Source organism: Pholis gunnellus (assembly GCF_910591455.1).
Source record: "Pholis gunnellus genome assembly, chromosome: 7".
Lineage (NCBI taxonomy): Eukaryota > Metazoa > Chordata > Actinopteri > Perciformes > Pholidae > Pholis > Pholis gunnellus.
In genome coordinates, this window is record NC_136533.1 from 11,143,631 (window position 1) to 11,161,624 (window position 17,994).

Genomic DNA, 17,994 nt, shown 5'->3' on the forward strand with positions numbered 1-17,994 from the left:
TTGTTTATGACACAACGATGTGTGAGTTTTTATTTTCCCGTGAGGCCACATAAAGTTCAGATTCCCGAGACACATCAGCATAGATAACAATCATTAATGTTACTGCTGTTGGCATCCAGGCATTAATCTAAAGTATGAGATATGTTGTGTGTTAGTCATACATGTGTCTCACATCCTTTTATCTCCGGTAGCGATGTGCTATGGTATGACCTGCTCGTGAGGTGAATCCATCACTGTCATGCATGCCCGTTGATCATATAGACTCTTCCTCTGTACAGGTCTAATGAAATAACCTGCTGCGCTAAACAAATCAGCATCTCCGTCACTGTCAAACAGACGTTTCATCTCTGCAGCCGCTCACAGAGTAGAGCACGTACATTTTGAAGGTCTTACTGAAAGAGAGAAGCACAGGAGCAATTCTTAAGCATAAGAATAGGCATGTATTGTAACAATCCTAGCTTGAAAATTACTTTAAAGGAATAGTTCGGCATTTTTGGGAAATACACTTAGTAGCTTGGCTCTGTGCAAAGGTAACAAAATCCACTTGCCAGTACCTTTTTAACTGTGTATTCAGAAAGTGATACAATTTGCCTTGCATCATTCACGCAAATTACATTTTCACTCCAATGTAATAACTGTACAGGCGTTAGTCAGAAGCCAGCTAGCAACGTACGCACGATCCGTGTGCATGTTTATCTACAGCTCGGCCCCTCACCGCTCTTGGACCTCATCAGGAACTCTCATCTCTGTACATTTATGAAGCCACAGGAGAAGTTCAACTCACTTGGTTGCACCTTTGCCTCAGTTGGTACCAGGCGGCAACCTCCTGGTCTGAAAGGTGAAGCCAATGTGGAAGTGCCTTAAACTTGCGGTCATTCTGATTGCCAGCAGGGGGCGACTCCTCTTGTTGCAAAAATGCGTTTTAGAGGACTGATTGTATAAGTCTATGATGAAAACGACTGTACTTAATTAATTAAACATTGTAGACCTGATTTTAAGATTACAATTGTTCATTTTTACTCTTCCTCAATACAGCATCATGTAAATTTACTAACTGACAGTCCCAGTAAGGGTAAAATAGACCATAAAGCAGGGTATGGTTTAGGGCGTGGCTACCTTGTGATTGACAGGTCTTTACCACGGTGGTGTCCGGTCTTGGTGTTGACCATGTTTTTTCTCTTTGAACTTTAATCATTTCACATTCGGTTTCCATTTTCACGCTCCAGCATTTACGTTAACCTAAGCTAACCGGCTGCTGGCTTTAGCTTCATATTTACCGTACAGACATGAGAGTGGTTTCTATCTAAATGTATTTCTAAAACATTCAAGCTATTCCCTTAAACAAGAATAGGCATGTGTTTTGATGATCTTAACTTAAAACTACTAGATGACTGGAGATGTACCACCAAAAGGTTCTTATTTGAAAACGGATCCAAGTTAAAGCGCAGCCATCTATCTTTCCTCCCCTGTCCCCCTCTCAGAGTGAAGAATGGGGTCATCTGTTGCCCTGCCGTGCCTGCTGCTTGTTCTGGGCTTAACCACTAATGTATGGAGCCTGAACCCGGACGACCCCAATGTCTGCAGCCACTGGGAGAGGTGAGCATTATCCGCATAATGTTTACCACAGTACATTGAATTTTAGATTTGAAAGAGAACCTGCTGTAGTTAAGCAGCGCATGCTTCCAGCACTGACGTTGTCGATCTTGGAACTTTTCCGATGTACCTGCTACAAGCGCTCTTAACTAAAGTTCCAGATCTATTCCCAAATCTATACAGCAGTATATCGATCTCACACAGCTCATGTCGCCAAGCTCTGAGAGATGGGAGGAGTTGCAGCTTCAAATGAAATACGCAGGCAAATTGATCAGTGTACTCTCATCCCAATCAATCACGACAGCCATGGAGCCTGAATAATTATTAGTTGTGCTGGGCAGTGTCATTTATGAGAAATAAGCAGGAATAATTTCTGTCCTCGATGCAAAGGGGAGGAAAGGAAGCTGTGAAGATATATGATCTGAATTATTGCCTGACCAAGGTGAGTGTACTTAGGGATCGTGGTTCCACCTTGTTGGCATTGAAATGAATTCCCTAAGTGGGTTGTGTTCGTGGCTTTGAGGTCCCGAAATATCCTCAGACTGCCTCCGGCTGCATATAACACTAACATGAATCGCCTAAAAGCTCCTTTCAAGTCCTTTCTTTAATATCAAAGTCATTGTATTACTTTGATTGGGACTGTGTCCATTGACAGGACCTGTGTGCTGTTATTGTTTTTTTTCTCTCCAAACATCTCCAAGGAGCATGAAAATCTATGTTCCCAGGAACGTTTACGGTGATTGCAGCAAGTATTCAGATCCTTTAGTAAAGTAAAAGTACCAGTACACCAATGTACAAATACCCCTTAAGTCAAGGTAATCTAAGTATTATCATTAAATTGTACTTAAATTAAGAACGTAATTGTTCTGTAGAAAAATGTCTCCAAAGCAGAATTTGACTCTTATAGCTGGTCGAGGTTGAGTAACCACGTTACAGTTTAACAGTTTAGTCCAGTGGTTCTCAACCTAAGGGTCAGGCCCCAAAGAAAGGCCCCAAAGAAAGACATGACAGATCTGACTCGAGATGCTCCATACGGTGAAAGAAGTAAAAACTAAATTCTGCTTCACACATTATTTATTTTTTGTAATATTCTTAGTTTTTTTGTGAAATATTGGATACTTTTACTTCTTTGGGCCTTCCAAGGCTAGTTGTCTCATAAATGTAGGAGAGTATAAAGTGTAGTGGAGCTCAAGTATAAAGTAGCGTAAAATGGAAATAGTCAAATATAGTAACATTTTCTCACAATTGTTATTAGTAGGTATACAGTCTAACTTTCTACTACTGGTGTCTTTACATTTCTGTCTTTTAGCTACGCTGTGACTGTTCAGGAATCCTACGCTCACCCATTTGACCAGATCTACTACACCAGATGCACAGACATCCTCAACTGGTTTAAATGCACAAGGCACAGGTACGTTTGGAGGAGCCTCCTTATTTGTCCCCATATTTGTTTAATGTGTGACTCACCCTCTACTGTCCCCCAAAATCAGAGCCCAGTCATTGAAGGCCCGGCAATTGTCCTTGTTAATGTGGCTGACAGTGAAGTGCTCAGAGGCATTCTGACTATAATCATCTCACAGTAAATGTTTTAATTACTCCATTAAGGTTTATAGTGGGCATCCAACTAAATAAGTACACAGTCACCTCCCAAATATTGGCTTTTATGTAGCAGGTGTTTTATACAAAATTCCAATGTCTTTTAATTCTCTTTTTTCCTCCTCATACTTTAAAAACTTGCCAATAACAACAAAAGAATCGTGTTACTTTTACCTGCTACATGTTCCGTGCCCTTCAGAAAGAGTCATTTTTTACGTCACGTAGCTGTCTCTGTGTGTTTTCTCCAGGATCAGCTATAAGACGGCTTACCGGCGGGGAGTGAGGACCATGTATAGGCGCCGCTCGCAGTGTTGCCCTGGTTACTTTGAGAGCGGAGACTTGTGTGTTCGTGAGTATCCTCTTAACAAAAAAAAATCTCCTTTGATGATGACATTTCAGGTTATGTCTGCTGGGCTTTTAGAGAACAGGAGTAAATATTAGGATTGATTGTTACTGTGGGTGGCTTGCCGATAAAGCCACTACTCCCCGCCAGGCCAACATCGGCCTTCCGCCTCTGTCGCCCCCCCCCCCCCGACTCCAGTCTGGTCCTCTTTATCATGAACAACCAATAACACGCCACCACAACCTCCTCTGTTAGCATGCCACCATTCATGTGTATTTACTCAGCTTAAGGTGATTGAGCATGATTTAATATGAAGGCACAGTAGTCGGCTCTCTGCTTTGCCCTTCCAATAAGAGTAATTTAATTGAAGTTGTATAACAATGAGAAAAATTAACGAGCCAGCAGGGTCCTGGTTACAGACTGAGTGGGTATAGCACCCGCCATAAAACCACCCTGGAATTCAATAACATAAAAAGAGCAGAAGCCGTGAAAATTGGACTGTAGCAATGTGCTGATAACAACCCTTCCCTGTCGTTTTTATGGCTTCATTAATGGTCATTGATTTCTATTTTTATTCACTCACATCAAACTGAATATTTTTGCATGTTGGCCAAATAAAGACAGAACATATAGCTTCTGAGAGTTACGTTTTTGATATTCTCGCCTTAGCTAATGTTTTATTCCCTTTAAGTAAGATTTGAATCACTTTTTAATATTTTCCTAGACCATTTGCAACATGAGGGAGTTACTGACACAGTGACTGCAGCCGTGTGGGTACGTTCTCTGACCACAGCCAGGCTTGTCCTTGTCTCGACTTTACTGGCCTCAGGGCAGCAGAGCGCCGGGAAGCCAGCCAGCAAAGAAAAAGAGCTGGTGTGATTATCTGGGGGTCTTGAGAAGGGAAGCGCAGATTGATCAATAATGTATTCATTAACCATTTGACTGACAATGGAGCTACTTGGTCATTTACAGTCTTTTCAGGGTGTTTACCAGGTGAATCTACAAACCGAGGAGGCGGCACTCTCATATCTGGCCTCCCCACTGTATTAACAAAAGGTTTTTATTTTGATATTATGTCAGACTCTGAGTGAAAACAGCTGCCCTCCCCTTTAACACTCTTTCAGGTGAAGTGGGGAGACTGAGTTGATAGGGGCCGAGAGGGCAGTTTTGCTTTCTGCTGCCTTTGCAAACTGTTCCACCCCTTTTAATCCTAGCACTCTCACTACAAGGATTAAGAGATTTGTACTCCCCGAGCTTTTTTGCATAGAGTGACAAAAGTGTGCATTGGAGAGCAAATCGACCCAAAATTAACTCAAGTCGTCTATTTCAGGACACTTTGTTGTTTACTGAAAGTAAAATACCCCCCCCTTGTGTATTGTTAGTTTACTGTAGCTTTCTTCATGAAGTCTATTTCATTAAAAGGCCAAAATACTTCAACAGTGTTTGCCTCTTAATCCTGCCTGCTTTGTTTTTTGTCATATGGCACCACATCAACACTTAGCTCCAATGAGAGACATCTAAATGACTCTGAGGATGTGAAGACCTTGAATGAACCAAAATTATCACATAAACGCACACCAGGCGAGTACTTCTAACATTATCTTTAAGGATGTTTTTTCTCTAGTTTGTTGTTTTGCTTCACTCTGTTTCCGGAAGTCATTGTCTAATTTTCTCCCGGCGATATGTTGAACTTGAATCCGTTTCTTGGTAATTAGTGCTTGAAGTTTTCGACGAGAAGGTCTCTATTAATTTTGTGACCTTTTGATCTGGCGTAAGTCATTACCTTAGTCTGTAACCAGTCTATGTAGAGAAAGTGAGGAACCCATTTCCCTCCTAATAAGCATGATTATTACAGTTGTGCATGAGGGGAACTCGCTAATGACAACAGCTCGTAATATCTTCAGAGGCTCACAGGCTCTGCAGGGTTATGAGTCCCTCTTCCTGCGGTGCATTTAGGTCAGATGACTTCTGCATGACTCTTGCCTGTCCAGTGATGCAGTGTAATTCTAAAAATGATTTAGGCGGCAGAATTAATCGGGTTTGGGAAGATGATGAGATTTTTCTCCAGAAAGGGATTCTGTGCCTTTGATTTCATGTTCATTTTTGGCTTTGTTGCATTTTTTTAATGCATCAAAGACTGTTTTTAAAATGAATCCTCTCTGTGCTAGATAGAGGCATGAGGAAGAAGCTTTGGAGGGAGTTGTTTGATATGTTCTGTAGGCATATCTTTGAGATTGATTTATCCATCAGCTTCATCATAATGTTCCACATTTAGTGCACCATTTTCCCCACTAGTGTACTACAAAACTCTACTACAAAAATCACAAACACAGACTTTCGCTGGTGGGTCTTTTTTCCCTTACTGCAGCAAAACTCTCCAAAAACAGGGAGAATAACGCACATAGGGAATAATAAAATCCATTTCATCAGACATTTTAAAAGATTGTGGTTTGGTCAAAAATATAGAATTTATTAACACCGAATGACAATCACCAATTAGCTCCATTGTTCCCTGTTCTGATAACACCTCTGCATAATGAGTTAGATTAGCCTTTTATCTAGATGAAAGACTCAATTTTCCAACAGATTCCTTAGACATGAGTTAAGCAGAGTGATTCATGAATTTCAATTAAAATGAAAGACCTACCTCCTCCTACTTTATTATGCCATCCCTTCAGAACACTGGTTCAGATCTCAGGAGAAGGGTGCGCTTTATCCTTTCTCCCATATTCAAAACTTCATTTCCATATTTCTTTTTTTATAGAAAGGATGTGACACATTTGCATTTCCCTGTTCTCGCTGATCAGAATTTGCTGATTGAAAGTAAACGAAATCAACTCATCGTGGTGACATTGAATTTGCCTCCTCTTCTCTTTTGAATACTCTGCATACTGTGGACTCATTGATTACAGGTAGTCGAACTCACACCTTCGTCAGCATAAAACATTCAAGCTCCGATCCCTTTTCTTTTCGCTGGCTTACTGTAATTAGACGGTTTTCTACCAGAGTACTGATGCTCAGAAATCTGTCCTAAATTATCTTTCAATCTGTGGTTTACCATTTTTGCCTTGGGAGCGTTTCTGCGATTAGCACCGGCTTGTGGGTGTTTGGGATTCACTCCTCTTTCTCCTCTCTCCCGCTGCATCTCTCCCGCTGGCGGCGGATCCTAATCGAAACCTGATTGAGTGATAATCTATAGTAGCACTGTTCAGGCCTGCAGCCAGCTCTCTACTGACCTCTTTGCCTGCAGGATGAGTGCCATAGTGGTCCACACAGAACTGCAAAAGCACCCCAGGGCGTATGTCAGATGCTTTCCTGCTGCCCTTTTCTCACTTTTGATCATAAAACAAGAATAAATACAGAACAAAAGAAGCATTGCTTGGATGAAGTGTTGATCAGTTAAGGCGACGGTCTGACTGTTCTTCTGCCCTTGGATTGTGTATCATCCCTCCACAGGCCGTTAGTGGACTGCTGATTCCCATCAGGCGGGGTTTCTCTCTCGTCGTTTTGGCCTGACTGTCTCATTCCTCAGATAAGAGCCTGTCTGTCTTAACCCTGCTGGCCAGATGACCTTGGCTGCCACAGATTTATTCATACTAAGTGCCTATTTTTGTGATACTTTTACTTCTTGGCTTAACACAAAAAACTGGCACTGTGGCAAAAAAAAACCCATCCATGTAGGTCACTTTATTATCCAGCTGAACCAAACCTCCAACTCGTGTGAACACGCTCCCAGGAATACTAATGCCGACCCAATCAATCGGGTGCCGTGTTGCTCAATATGAATGATCAAGAAAACTGCACACTTAGTAAACACTGAGGTGCCTGGACCTGCAACATTAAAGCATCACTATATGACAAAGCACCGGCTGATCAAATTAGAGAGGATTTACAGCTTGTTCTTTCATTGCTCAGCCTTCTGATAACAGCTCATTGTGGAAAGTAAAGCTATGTGATAAACGGAGATGCTAACCAAGGACTGAATCTCCGAAGAAATCGTTGGGCCCAGCGTCAAGTAGTGCAGATGGATGTAGAATATGAGTGCCATGGCTAAGATTTAGTCCCCTGATGGTATTGGGGAGATATTGAGTGTTCAATTTTATGTGCCATTTTCTTTCAGCTGTTATCTTGGTGGTTTTCATTATGCTGTTTATTGGTGGTTTAATGATGTTTTTACACTCTGCTTATGTGTGTGTGTGTGTGTGTGTGTGTGTGGTAACTCAATTATACACTGATGAGAAAATGTCTCTGTGTGTCTCAGCTCTGTGTACAGAAGAGTGTGTCCATGGTCGCTGTGTATCTCCTGATACATGCCAGTGTGAGCCTGGATGGGGCGGACTGGACTGCTCTAGTGGTGAGTGCACTTTACTCCTAAACCCACAATTAGTCACTTAGACTCATTTATTCCTGAATGGCGTTCACAGCCAGTTAGTCCGAAAGAATTTACTGTGAATCCTTCCAACTGTTTTTGCCTCAATGTACGTCTATCTCAAAGCTGCTCAGCTTTGTATCCTCTCTTCTTAGCAAACACAGCCAGTGGAAGAGGTAAGTCACAATGAATTCATTTTCCTTTGCTGGAAGTGGAAGTGATTTGCTTGATGAATATAACGGATGGATGGATGGTTGCATCCCCCCCCTGTGTCTGCCGAGCTCTCTGTTATGGTCTTAATCATGATTAGACTGGTGCCTACGACTTGTTCACTGGAATGATGGATCAATGCCAAGCTGAAACAAACCATTGTGCTGGCCTTTCTGTTTACTGGGGTTTCCTCCCAGCTCCCAGAGCTGCTCTCCAAGCGGGATGGGAGGGTGGAGTTCGGGCATATCCATCCTGCAATCAGCTAAATGCTGGAAAGGCGTCACCGAGGCCAGAGAGGGGGAAATAATTTATTTACTCCTTTCTGATATTTATGTCTGCAGAGAAATAGTGAATGTGCATACAGGAGGTCAGCGACCCAGTCAACATTTCTGACCCCAAATTCTTAACTTCAGCGGTCTGCTCCCAGTAGCATTTAACTGTTATTGCCCATTGCATATTTAGGAATGATTAATGGGGGCTAAAATCATATCATCACTGTTATTGTATAGATCTATGAGTTTTCATTAGCAGGAGAGCCATTCCCTGATTAGCAACTGTGTGTAAATCAGCTGCTCTGGCTGCGGCAGCGGCGGCCCGGTGGAGGTGGATTCATGATGACGAGTCTGAGCTGTTTGCTGCTGCTCACTCCTACAGACTGGTGAGGGTCCAACGGGGAGGATGTGAGGTTCAGGGCCCCCAGGGACTCTTGTCCCACTCTTGGTTGGTTAGGAGTGCAGCCGTGTGTGCCTTTCAGCCTGCAGGTGCTGGGCTAATCCACCTTATTAAAACAGACTTGATGATTGAGACAGAGGCATTATTCATAACTTTAGATTTCCATACCAGGCATGATTCCAGGCTTTTTCATTTACGAGCTTTCATCTGTAGAAATGAGGAATGCGTGCCAATTTTTAAATTAAATCTGCCCTCTTTTTCCTTCATGTAAATGGTTCAGCGTGGCTTTTTTTGTCTTTCACGGTAAATTTTACTTTCACAGCTCAGGTAGGGGATGTGAGCGTCAGTAGTCCTCGTGTTAGTGGATGCAGCCGTCATATTATTGGTCAGGTGGGCTGAAAAGCACACAAATGACATTTATTCAGTTCCAACACAATCATTGCCGTGGTTTATTTGCTGTTTATTTTACCGCTATTATGTTTGACTTGAGGTATTTATGTTCACATAAAAGTCAATCCCCTGATTCGGTAGCTGGTGATAAGGCAAAGTGAGCCGGTCACATGATGTGTGAATGTGATGAAAAAGTGTGTAGCGCAGGCTTGAGAGATGAAGAGCACCGTGGGATGCTGAGCGGCCTAAAGCCGAAGTGACAGCCTTTCAGCCAGTGATCTGGAGCTACATCAAAGGCTTGGACCTCATTTCTGGAGCAGCACCCACCAGGAAGCGGTTTTGTATATGGGTCAGGTGGTGAAAATAAAGAGTCGGACTGTTTGCGGCCAGAAAAGAGAAGGCGAAAAAGGTGGGAGAGTACGCTGTGTTGAGTGCGGTAGCAAAGGCTGAAGAGAGATCTCCCCTGTTTCTCACCTGCTGGTGTCCACCTGCTGTAGCCATAAAACATTTCATCCTCTTCCCTGCCTGAGGCAAAGGTCCCACTGAGACCAGGCCTGCCCTGTGACCCGCCTGAAGTCCTGGGGTGTCTTAGACTCATCTCAAGGACACACTGGTAGATGTGGACCACTGATAAAAACGGCAATACACAATGTTTGCCGCTGACTGTTGTTTGCGAATGTTGTCTAGTTCTACATCTATCACACGTGGATTTGGAGCATTCTGAGTTGAGGTTGTGTTTTCCCAATAGAGTGATGAATGATTAATTGTTGTTGTTGGGTGGTGTGATTCCTCTAATGCCTGTGTGTTGTGTTTGTGGAACGTGGTCTTGAACGTGTTTCTCTGATCACATGTCATTGAATTGATTTTTTTTTTTTTTACTGTTTCATTGAACAGCCCAGGGCATTAATGTGGTGACATGTACCTGTTCATGTTTGCTTTGTTTGTTTTTCTCTGTTGTGCTTGTGTGCTGTTGCTTTGCCTTCTTCTGTTTTTATATTGAAATGCCCTGTTTGTCTTCTTAGTGCCACTGTGTATACTTTGTTCTGTCAGTAGGGTTCGTCTTAAAAAACAATGTAAATAAAAAAAAAGAAGACTCAATAAAGCAGCCATTTTTGCAAAGGCAATTCAGATAGATGCAGCTCTGCTTATGGGACTGAACAGTATGTCTTTAGTCATTTTAGTTTACTGAAGTATAGTGCTAGGCTTTGCCAAAGTGTTCTATTATTGGGTGTAGTCTGCAACAAATATAGTAAATTGCTGTAAAAACAACGGAGCAATATGAGATGAAATGGGAAATCAAATCTTTGTAGAATATCATGAGTTTATTGAATGAAAACTATAAAGTTTCTTGGGTTTAAAAGTAGACTTTCCTTTTCTAAAATTGCAGAGAAATGACCTCTCTCTCTGCCTCCATCGCTGTCTACATTTCAACACTTGTGATTTAATCCCTCTTGATGAGTGTCACACAGGGTCCCTATATGCTACAGTAATAACACCTTTCAAATAAAGAGAATGATAAAGATAGACATTAAATGTACAAGGTATATTTAGCTGTGACTGCCATCACTTGTAAAATATTAGGTGCAATGAAGCACTATCATTGATTTCATGTGCATCAATCGGATAATGATATGTTCCAAAGTGCCGAGGGAGATGAAATATGCATAAATATGGAGCTTTTAGTGTACGGAGCTTCTCCTTCTTCTTGGATTTAGCTTTTCCTTGTTGTGGTGGAATTGTTTACATTCTTGTGTAGAGATTGTAAAAATCAATGCTACCAAGATAAGTGTCTGATAAGTCGAAGGAGTAGTTTAGCTTTGTTAACCACAAAGCATCTTTTGTGTTTTAAGAAGAAATCTATCACACTTAATAGTCAAATCTAATGTGGTTGGTCAGCCGTGGTCCATGAGGTAACATATTCCTCCCTAATGTATTCAAATGGTAAGGCAGCCACTGCTGCGGGGGGCTATACACATGGTTAATTGATGAATGTGGCCTATGAATACTTGTTTATGGTATATTGCACCAGACAGAGGGGGCTACTGCTACTTATTTTATGTTAATTGTCAACTAAAACGGTAGGATTATTCATTATTAAGGCTTTAAATCGGTGATTGGTTTCATTAGATATTGAACTCATTGGGCTGGGTCAAGCAGGGATGGCAGATATTTCCTTTAGCTTCATTAACTTATTTATTTGCAGATTACATTTTTTCCAACCAGCGGGGACGTGATATGAAAGACTAACCAGACCATAACTGTGGAAGTATTTTGGCTTGAAAAACACCCTTGTGAGGACTCCCTCTGGCACCCGTCGACAGAATTTACGCGTTATGATCAGAAGTGCATCTGAGCCAGATGGTTCCTCTCCAATCCCACAGCAGCAGGACATTGACATGCATCGCTGTCAAAGACCAAGAGACTGTGAATTACACTCACTGGGACAGAGATGCGCACACACAGATTTACTGTGGCTACACTCATCCCTCGAAACGTCTCTGTACTTTTCTCTCAACACTTCTCTCTTCATTAATCGTACATATAGAGAACTCAATGTGTGTGTGTGTTTATCTGTGTGTGCCATTGAATGTGCAGAAAGGCAACACGTCGCTTTTCTTTGAGCTGATGGCCCCATATCAACAAAAAACTGAAAAAAGTGAGGTTTGATCTCCACACCAACTTAAAAAAAAAAAGAAGTCTAAATCAATTGAATTCCTCATTATACAACCATGTAAAAGGAGACATTTTGGGAGAACTATAAATATTCTAACTATCATTCTGAAAGAGGTTCCTTGTTGCATGTAACAGTCGATGCCGCCTGTCTGATTCATTTTGATAGATCAAAGCGCTCAGGCAACTGTATTTCTCGCGGGGACAGAAGACGGACTGATCTATAGTGCCTCGTGGAACACGGTTACGTGTGTGTGTGCGTGTTTATCCATGAAGCCCTCCTGTGTTGACAGAGCTTTGTTTTTGTATACACTGGGCTCCCGGTAGTGTTGCAGTCAGTTTATACGAGTTCATTCTCATTGAGATATCACCTCATTTCTGGCTTTTTATCGTACTGATGAACTAAAGCTGGTTGCACCAGAGTTTTTTTAATTGAAACTTAACCCAAGTTATTACATGTTTATTAGTGTAAATCTTTAGTCCCAAAACTGTCCTGCATTAATACTACGTAAGGGGCTGCTTTGGTGGTTGTGTGTTTTTTAATATACTGGTGAGACACTCGAATACAATCCAGGGAGTCCAGGTTGAGTAACCTCGTAACAAATCCAGGATTTCAAAGGCTTTTCAGACGTCAAAACTCTACACAGCGATTTAAAGTCTGAGACAGCTGGTTTTACAAATCTGGAAAGTTATTATGGCACCAAGTGATTCATCTTCGATCGCAACAACTTTGAGTTAGAAAGAGTAGAAATACGGCATTCAGGGTGCAAAGTAATTAGCAAGAACATGCGCTTCCACGTATTTGAACAGCTGTGTGATGACATCTGGCAAACTGCTGTTTGCAAAAGTTGAGCCAGGCTTCATTTTTTTTGGACAACTTTTGTGTTGTTTTTTCCAGAGCCCTGTGTTAGCACCCTGTGTCATGGGATGAATGAGAAGGATGCTGTTTTTATTTTTATTTTTTAAATGCAGGGTTAACGATTGTCTGGACGCAGCCTTATGCATTATTAAATAAAAATTGGTTTCACCACAAAACATTTTTTTTACCATTTGCCATTAAACATTTACACCCACTAAATGCTAGATGTAATTGTTACGTAACCGACTGAACCAACTGACAAAGAGTTACTGGTTACTTCATCAAAATGCTGTTTTGGGAAGATTTTAGATGGTATCTCCCAAAACACACAATACCCTTCAAATTGACCAAATAACTGTGGTTACAGTAGTTTAGCGTAATGAGATATCTTCCACTCATTGTAAACCGCATAAATACTGCTGTGCAAACTCTGAAACACACTTGTTTCTCCATGTTTGCATATATAAATAAAATAAAGTCATTCCTACATTTAAGATCACAAGGTAAAGTTGCCTTGTAGAGCAGGCGTTCTCAACGGTTTCTATCTCAAGGCCCAATTCTGATTGTTTAGAATTTCTAGGAGAAACCCCTTCCCAAAAAGATGACAAAAAACAAACTTGTTGTAAATATGTGTTGCGCCTCTGTCAAATGTAATAACCAACATATATAATCTCTTTATCACTGCCTGCCAGTGATTAGTTGTCATTTCGCTCATTTTGTGTCACTGCATCCGAGGAAATGTTAGCTATCTAGCGTGGTGACATTCAAACATAACTGTCATCAAAATTAGGCTTTTTGATTTGTATGTTTTTATTTATGTGAATTCTTGGGAACATTTAGATATAAAAAAATACTAGTTTTGTCGGTTATCCCCCAAAAAATATTTCTTTAATTTAATCTAACAATTTGTCAGTAGATGGCGCTCTGAGGCCCACCAGTTGAGCCTGAGTCTTTGCAGTAGTGATTGGGGACCATGAGAGCCACGCAGCTTCTGTACTTAACTGACGTTGTTGCCACGGTAGCTGTTTGACTAGAAAGACTTAACTAATTTTTGAATACCTCTTTCATGACCTATGCTGCATCCAGCCAGCAGGGGGCAATCAAGATGTTTTTGCTTCACCTTTGGACAGCTGTCATGTCGTCCATCTCTTTATACATGGTACACCATGCAACCACATCCTGCTGGTGCTTTTTGATTGACAGTTGATGGCAGCAGAAATGTAGACTGCAAGCTGGATGCAAATAATGCATGATTTCAAAATGAGATTTGTAAGAAATACATAAATGACATTTGTGTTTTAGACTTAGACTTTGACCAGATATTTTCTAGCATCCGATTTACCAATTACCAACCAGCGAGTTCTTTGACTAGTACACAGCTGATAGTAAGAACTTAGGAAGGACTTCACATACAAACCCATTTGGTTTGATTTGGTTGTGCAGTTTAGAAACAGACACTGATGGTGGCGGTTAAATAGATCAGATTGAACTGTGTGGATATTACTGCCGAGGCTCTGACAGAGATGTTTAAAGATGTGGCTCTCGTAGTTATTCACGTGACTTATGTGTGGTGTAAATCACTGTGCCAACCCTTTAGCTGACTGACTGAATTAATTGTGGCACACGCTTTGTAGCTGACAGCCTTCTTTACTGCTGAACACACACACACACACAAATGTTGATAATGTGAATATTAAAATATTCTCAGTGAAATGGACAAACAATCTTTTGAAGAGGTTTCACATTAGTATCATGCATCAACTGGTTTGACGCACACATGCATACATGTCTTGAGAACAATTTCTGTTCATGTAAGCCTCATTGGCCCAGTATGCAGATTGACTTTGCCCGGCTCTTAAGATTTTTTTTGTACCATCCCATTAAGCAGGATTTATTGTTCCCCAAGAGCTCACTGCTCCATTACCTTTGGGAGGATGCCTAAAATGTGTGTGTGTGAGTGTGCTTCTATATAACCTGAGCATAAAAAGCCGATGGATATATCTGCACATCCTGGTGATGGTTAGGATGATACGATAATTTTGAACAGAACAGAAACAGCATCCAGTCCCACTGGTCATTATCACCGCGATGCTTATTAGTCAGTCAGGGAGAGAGAGAGAAGACACTACCAAGCTCTGAGAGTCTGCATAGATGGCTTGATTTAATAAGGACATTAAAAAGCCTTATCTCCTGTCCTTAAGAGAAGGTCAGCGTGTCTAAAATAGCTGAAATGCTATGATAACAGTTTAAGGAGATAAGATATGTCCTGAATACTAATGAAGATAAACGCTGTTTTAGGCTTATTTCACAGTCTATAAGTCACACTTGATTTTGTGTTCTATTGCCACATTTATGAAGTTTGTTAGCAAAGAGTCTCCATTATATTTTTAAAATTATTTTGATTGATTCATTGCCTTTTGGTGATCTTTTCACAGTTCTGTGTGTGTGGTACACATAATTCCACACACCTGATTTAGACTGGCATGGTGTTAAAACGCTGGTGAAGTCTCTCCAGCAGTACCAAATCTTCTCCTTTCAGTCCTTAATTTCATTTTTGTCATTTAGCTTGTGGCCCTTTAAAGTGAAGCAGCATCTTCTTTTGAAGCTTTTAGAGGTATGAAGAAGTAAAACTACTCTTTACTGTAAAATGAAAAGAGAGAAAGATTGGATATCATTTTGTTTGTTACTTTGTTTGTCACTTTGTAATCATCTCACAGCGCCTAAGATTTCTACCCCCAGGTTGGAAACCACTGATCTTGACCAGTGGACATTTCTGGCCCCCTAAAATCAATAATGTCTACTTGTAGCCGCTCCATAATTGATGCATACATGTACAACTTGTGATGATTTCAAAGAAAGTGTGATTCTATTTTTAAAAGGCTAGATGCCTGAAACTACCCAATAATTAACAAAGAAAAGATTAGAGAAACGCCTGAAAGGCGTGAACAGAATATTGCGTAGAAGAAATTATTTCTTTCTGCTTTAATATCCTGTTAATCATTTCAGGACCCCTCAGATTGAATTTTCAACCCCTTGTGGAGGCGTCCCGACACTCAATCTAGACTACACTCATGCAAAGTCTCCTACAGTGTATATTTGCAAGATATTTGTTATAGACACCCGTATCATCTCTCAGGACCTTGGGTTCATGATGATTTTGGTCAGAATAATAGCTTGAGGTGTAACTCTGTTCTTAGGTATCACCACAGTCCTTTGGGAGCTGTGTTGCAGTGTCCTTGGTTTGCTTTGGGAGTGGGAGCATATTAGCAGTCTTTCTCAGATCCTCTGGTGCACCTGCAATCTCCTGATGTTTAACCCTGGACTTCATTGGAGTGTTGCAGTGATTACAGGCCGTCCTGAGGGACATCGATTGTCCTGCTCCTCCTAGGCAAGCCCCACACAATGCTGACGAATGAACTCGTGGCCCTGCCAAGTCCAATTAACTGTCAGTGCCGCATCGACGAGCTCCTCGGTTTGTTGAGAGTGAAGAAAAACAAACTTTTAATCAAATTTGCCTCCGGGCCCCAGGGTATTTGGGGTTGTATTTTGCATTCCACTGTGTTCTGCCTCGCCTGCAGTCGTGCCGAGCTCTCAGAAGGTTATATTGCATGTTGTTTGTGTGAGATAGCAGAATGCCTGCACCTTACTTTAATGACAGCCCTATCTTTGACACTCAGTCTGTGACTGATGAATCATCCAGCGCTTGTATTTTATTATTATACAGTCACAAAGCAGAAAAAGAATAGGAAGCTAGGTCAACTCATACAAAATGTATTTGCCCACTCTGGCATTGTTTTATATAAAACGCAGTGCTTTGGTCTGTGAAATCACAGCAGAGTAGAGTGTATCTTTGGTGTGAGTTTACAGCATTTTGTCACCAGAGCAAGTTTTCTCCCTGACGCCTGACTGTCGATAATGTCTATAAGCACTTGTGACTAGTTGATCAATATAAACTCAGGTTACGGTTGTGCAGGTATTTTTTTTTCAAAGCATTAACATCTCCACAAATACCCTTTGCTAATTCTACCAAGGTCGAGATAAACAAATCCACTCTCCTTTCTGTGATTAGCGTAATGGAGACATTAAAAGCCAGGAAATTCAATTAAATTGGTGTCTTTTTGCACAGAGAAAAAAGGAAGAGGACAAAACGCGAAGAGACTCTATCGCATAGCTAGGGCGTACTAAGTGGAACAAAGAGATGTAGCTTGGGATCCAAACATGACAAAAGGGCATCTGGATGATAAGGATCAAAGGAAATTCTAGAGGAAATGTAATCATTACCAGACACAACAATGCATTCACGAGGATGCAATCTGTGTTGTGCAAAAATTAGTTGAAAAGCTAAAGAATAAACACAAAAACAAGGTCAACGCCACTGACGTCTTGCACAGAGCAGCCGAGCATGTGTCGTCGGCCAAGTCTGAGCAGAAAACCAGACCTATAGGAGTTCATCATGTCCTGTGGCGTGAACTTCATTAAGACCCATCAGTTGAATTAAGATGGATAAAAGACAGAAAATGCTGACTTACTGGTTCAGGCACCCGCATCCTCAAAGTGATGAGTCCCCCCCCTGAGAAATTAGATTTGCAAAGAAACTTGACACCATGTGATTCTCGGAGCCTCACACTTTAAACATTGGCTGGTATTATGATTCTGGGACTCACTTCCATTCCAAGCGGAGGCATACTGTAGTATGAATGACAAAATCGCCCTCAGCCACAGAACAAAAAGATGGTTAAGGTCCATGGATCAATATCACTGGTCTGTGCTCGACTCTGAAATAAGGTTTTCGATAGAAATGTTTTCTCCTATGTCTTCTGTCTGCCCTCAAACTAGACAACTTCAGTTTAATCAAAAGTGACCAGTGATTAAATCTTTTGTTGCCCTTGTTTTAAATATTTTAAACGCTCTACCGTCACTCGTAGTAAACGTCATGTGGACTGAGATTTAGGATTTATGCCCCATGCTGACAGGTGCTGGAACCTCCTGCTCTTCCAGATGGCTCGATTCATTTCTTAGCTGCCTCTTTAATGTTGGTATCTTTCTCCCTCTCTCTCTCACTCTCTTTTTGTCTCTCTCACACACACACACACACACACACACACGTGCACGCACAATACCGCCTAAGTTGCTGTTGTATACTTTTCACTTCACTTTGACTTTGAGAATCGGGGAGAATAATTCATGGACCTCAGCGAGTTTCAGAGACTGGAAGAACAACACTGCTTTCAGAGCCAGCAGTTCATTTGAGATGAACTTTTTTAGGGGGAAGAAGTCTCCAAAGGGTGCGCA

General features: G+C 41.3%; 1 protein-coding gene across 1 annotated transcript in view; it reads left to right on the forward strand.

The window, feature by feature from the left end:
- Nucleotides 1–1,489: 1,489 nt before the first annotated feature.
- Nucleotides 1,490–17,994, forward strand: part of megf11 (multiple EGF-like-domains 11) — a gene marked incomplete at both ends in the record, with an annotated part of 49,190 nt that continues 32,685 nt past the window's right edge. The window contains 5 exons of the mRNA XM_079163635.1: nucleotides 1,490–1,596; nucleotides 2,903–3,004; nucleotides 3,438–3,538; nucleotides 7,794–7,886; nucleotides 8,057–8,077. Coding sequence (XP_079019761.1) covers nucleotides 1,490–1,596; nucleotides 2,903–3,004; nucleotides 3,438–3,538; nucleotides 7,794–7,886; nucleotides 8,057–8,077 — 424 coding nt within the window. The remainder of the gene's footprint in view (nucleotides 1,597–2,902; nucleotides 3,005–3,437; nucleotides 3,539–7,793; nucleotides 7,887–8,056; nucleotides 8,078–17,994) is intronic.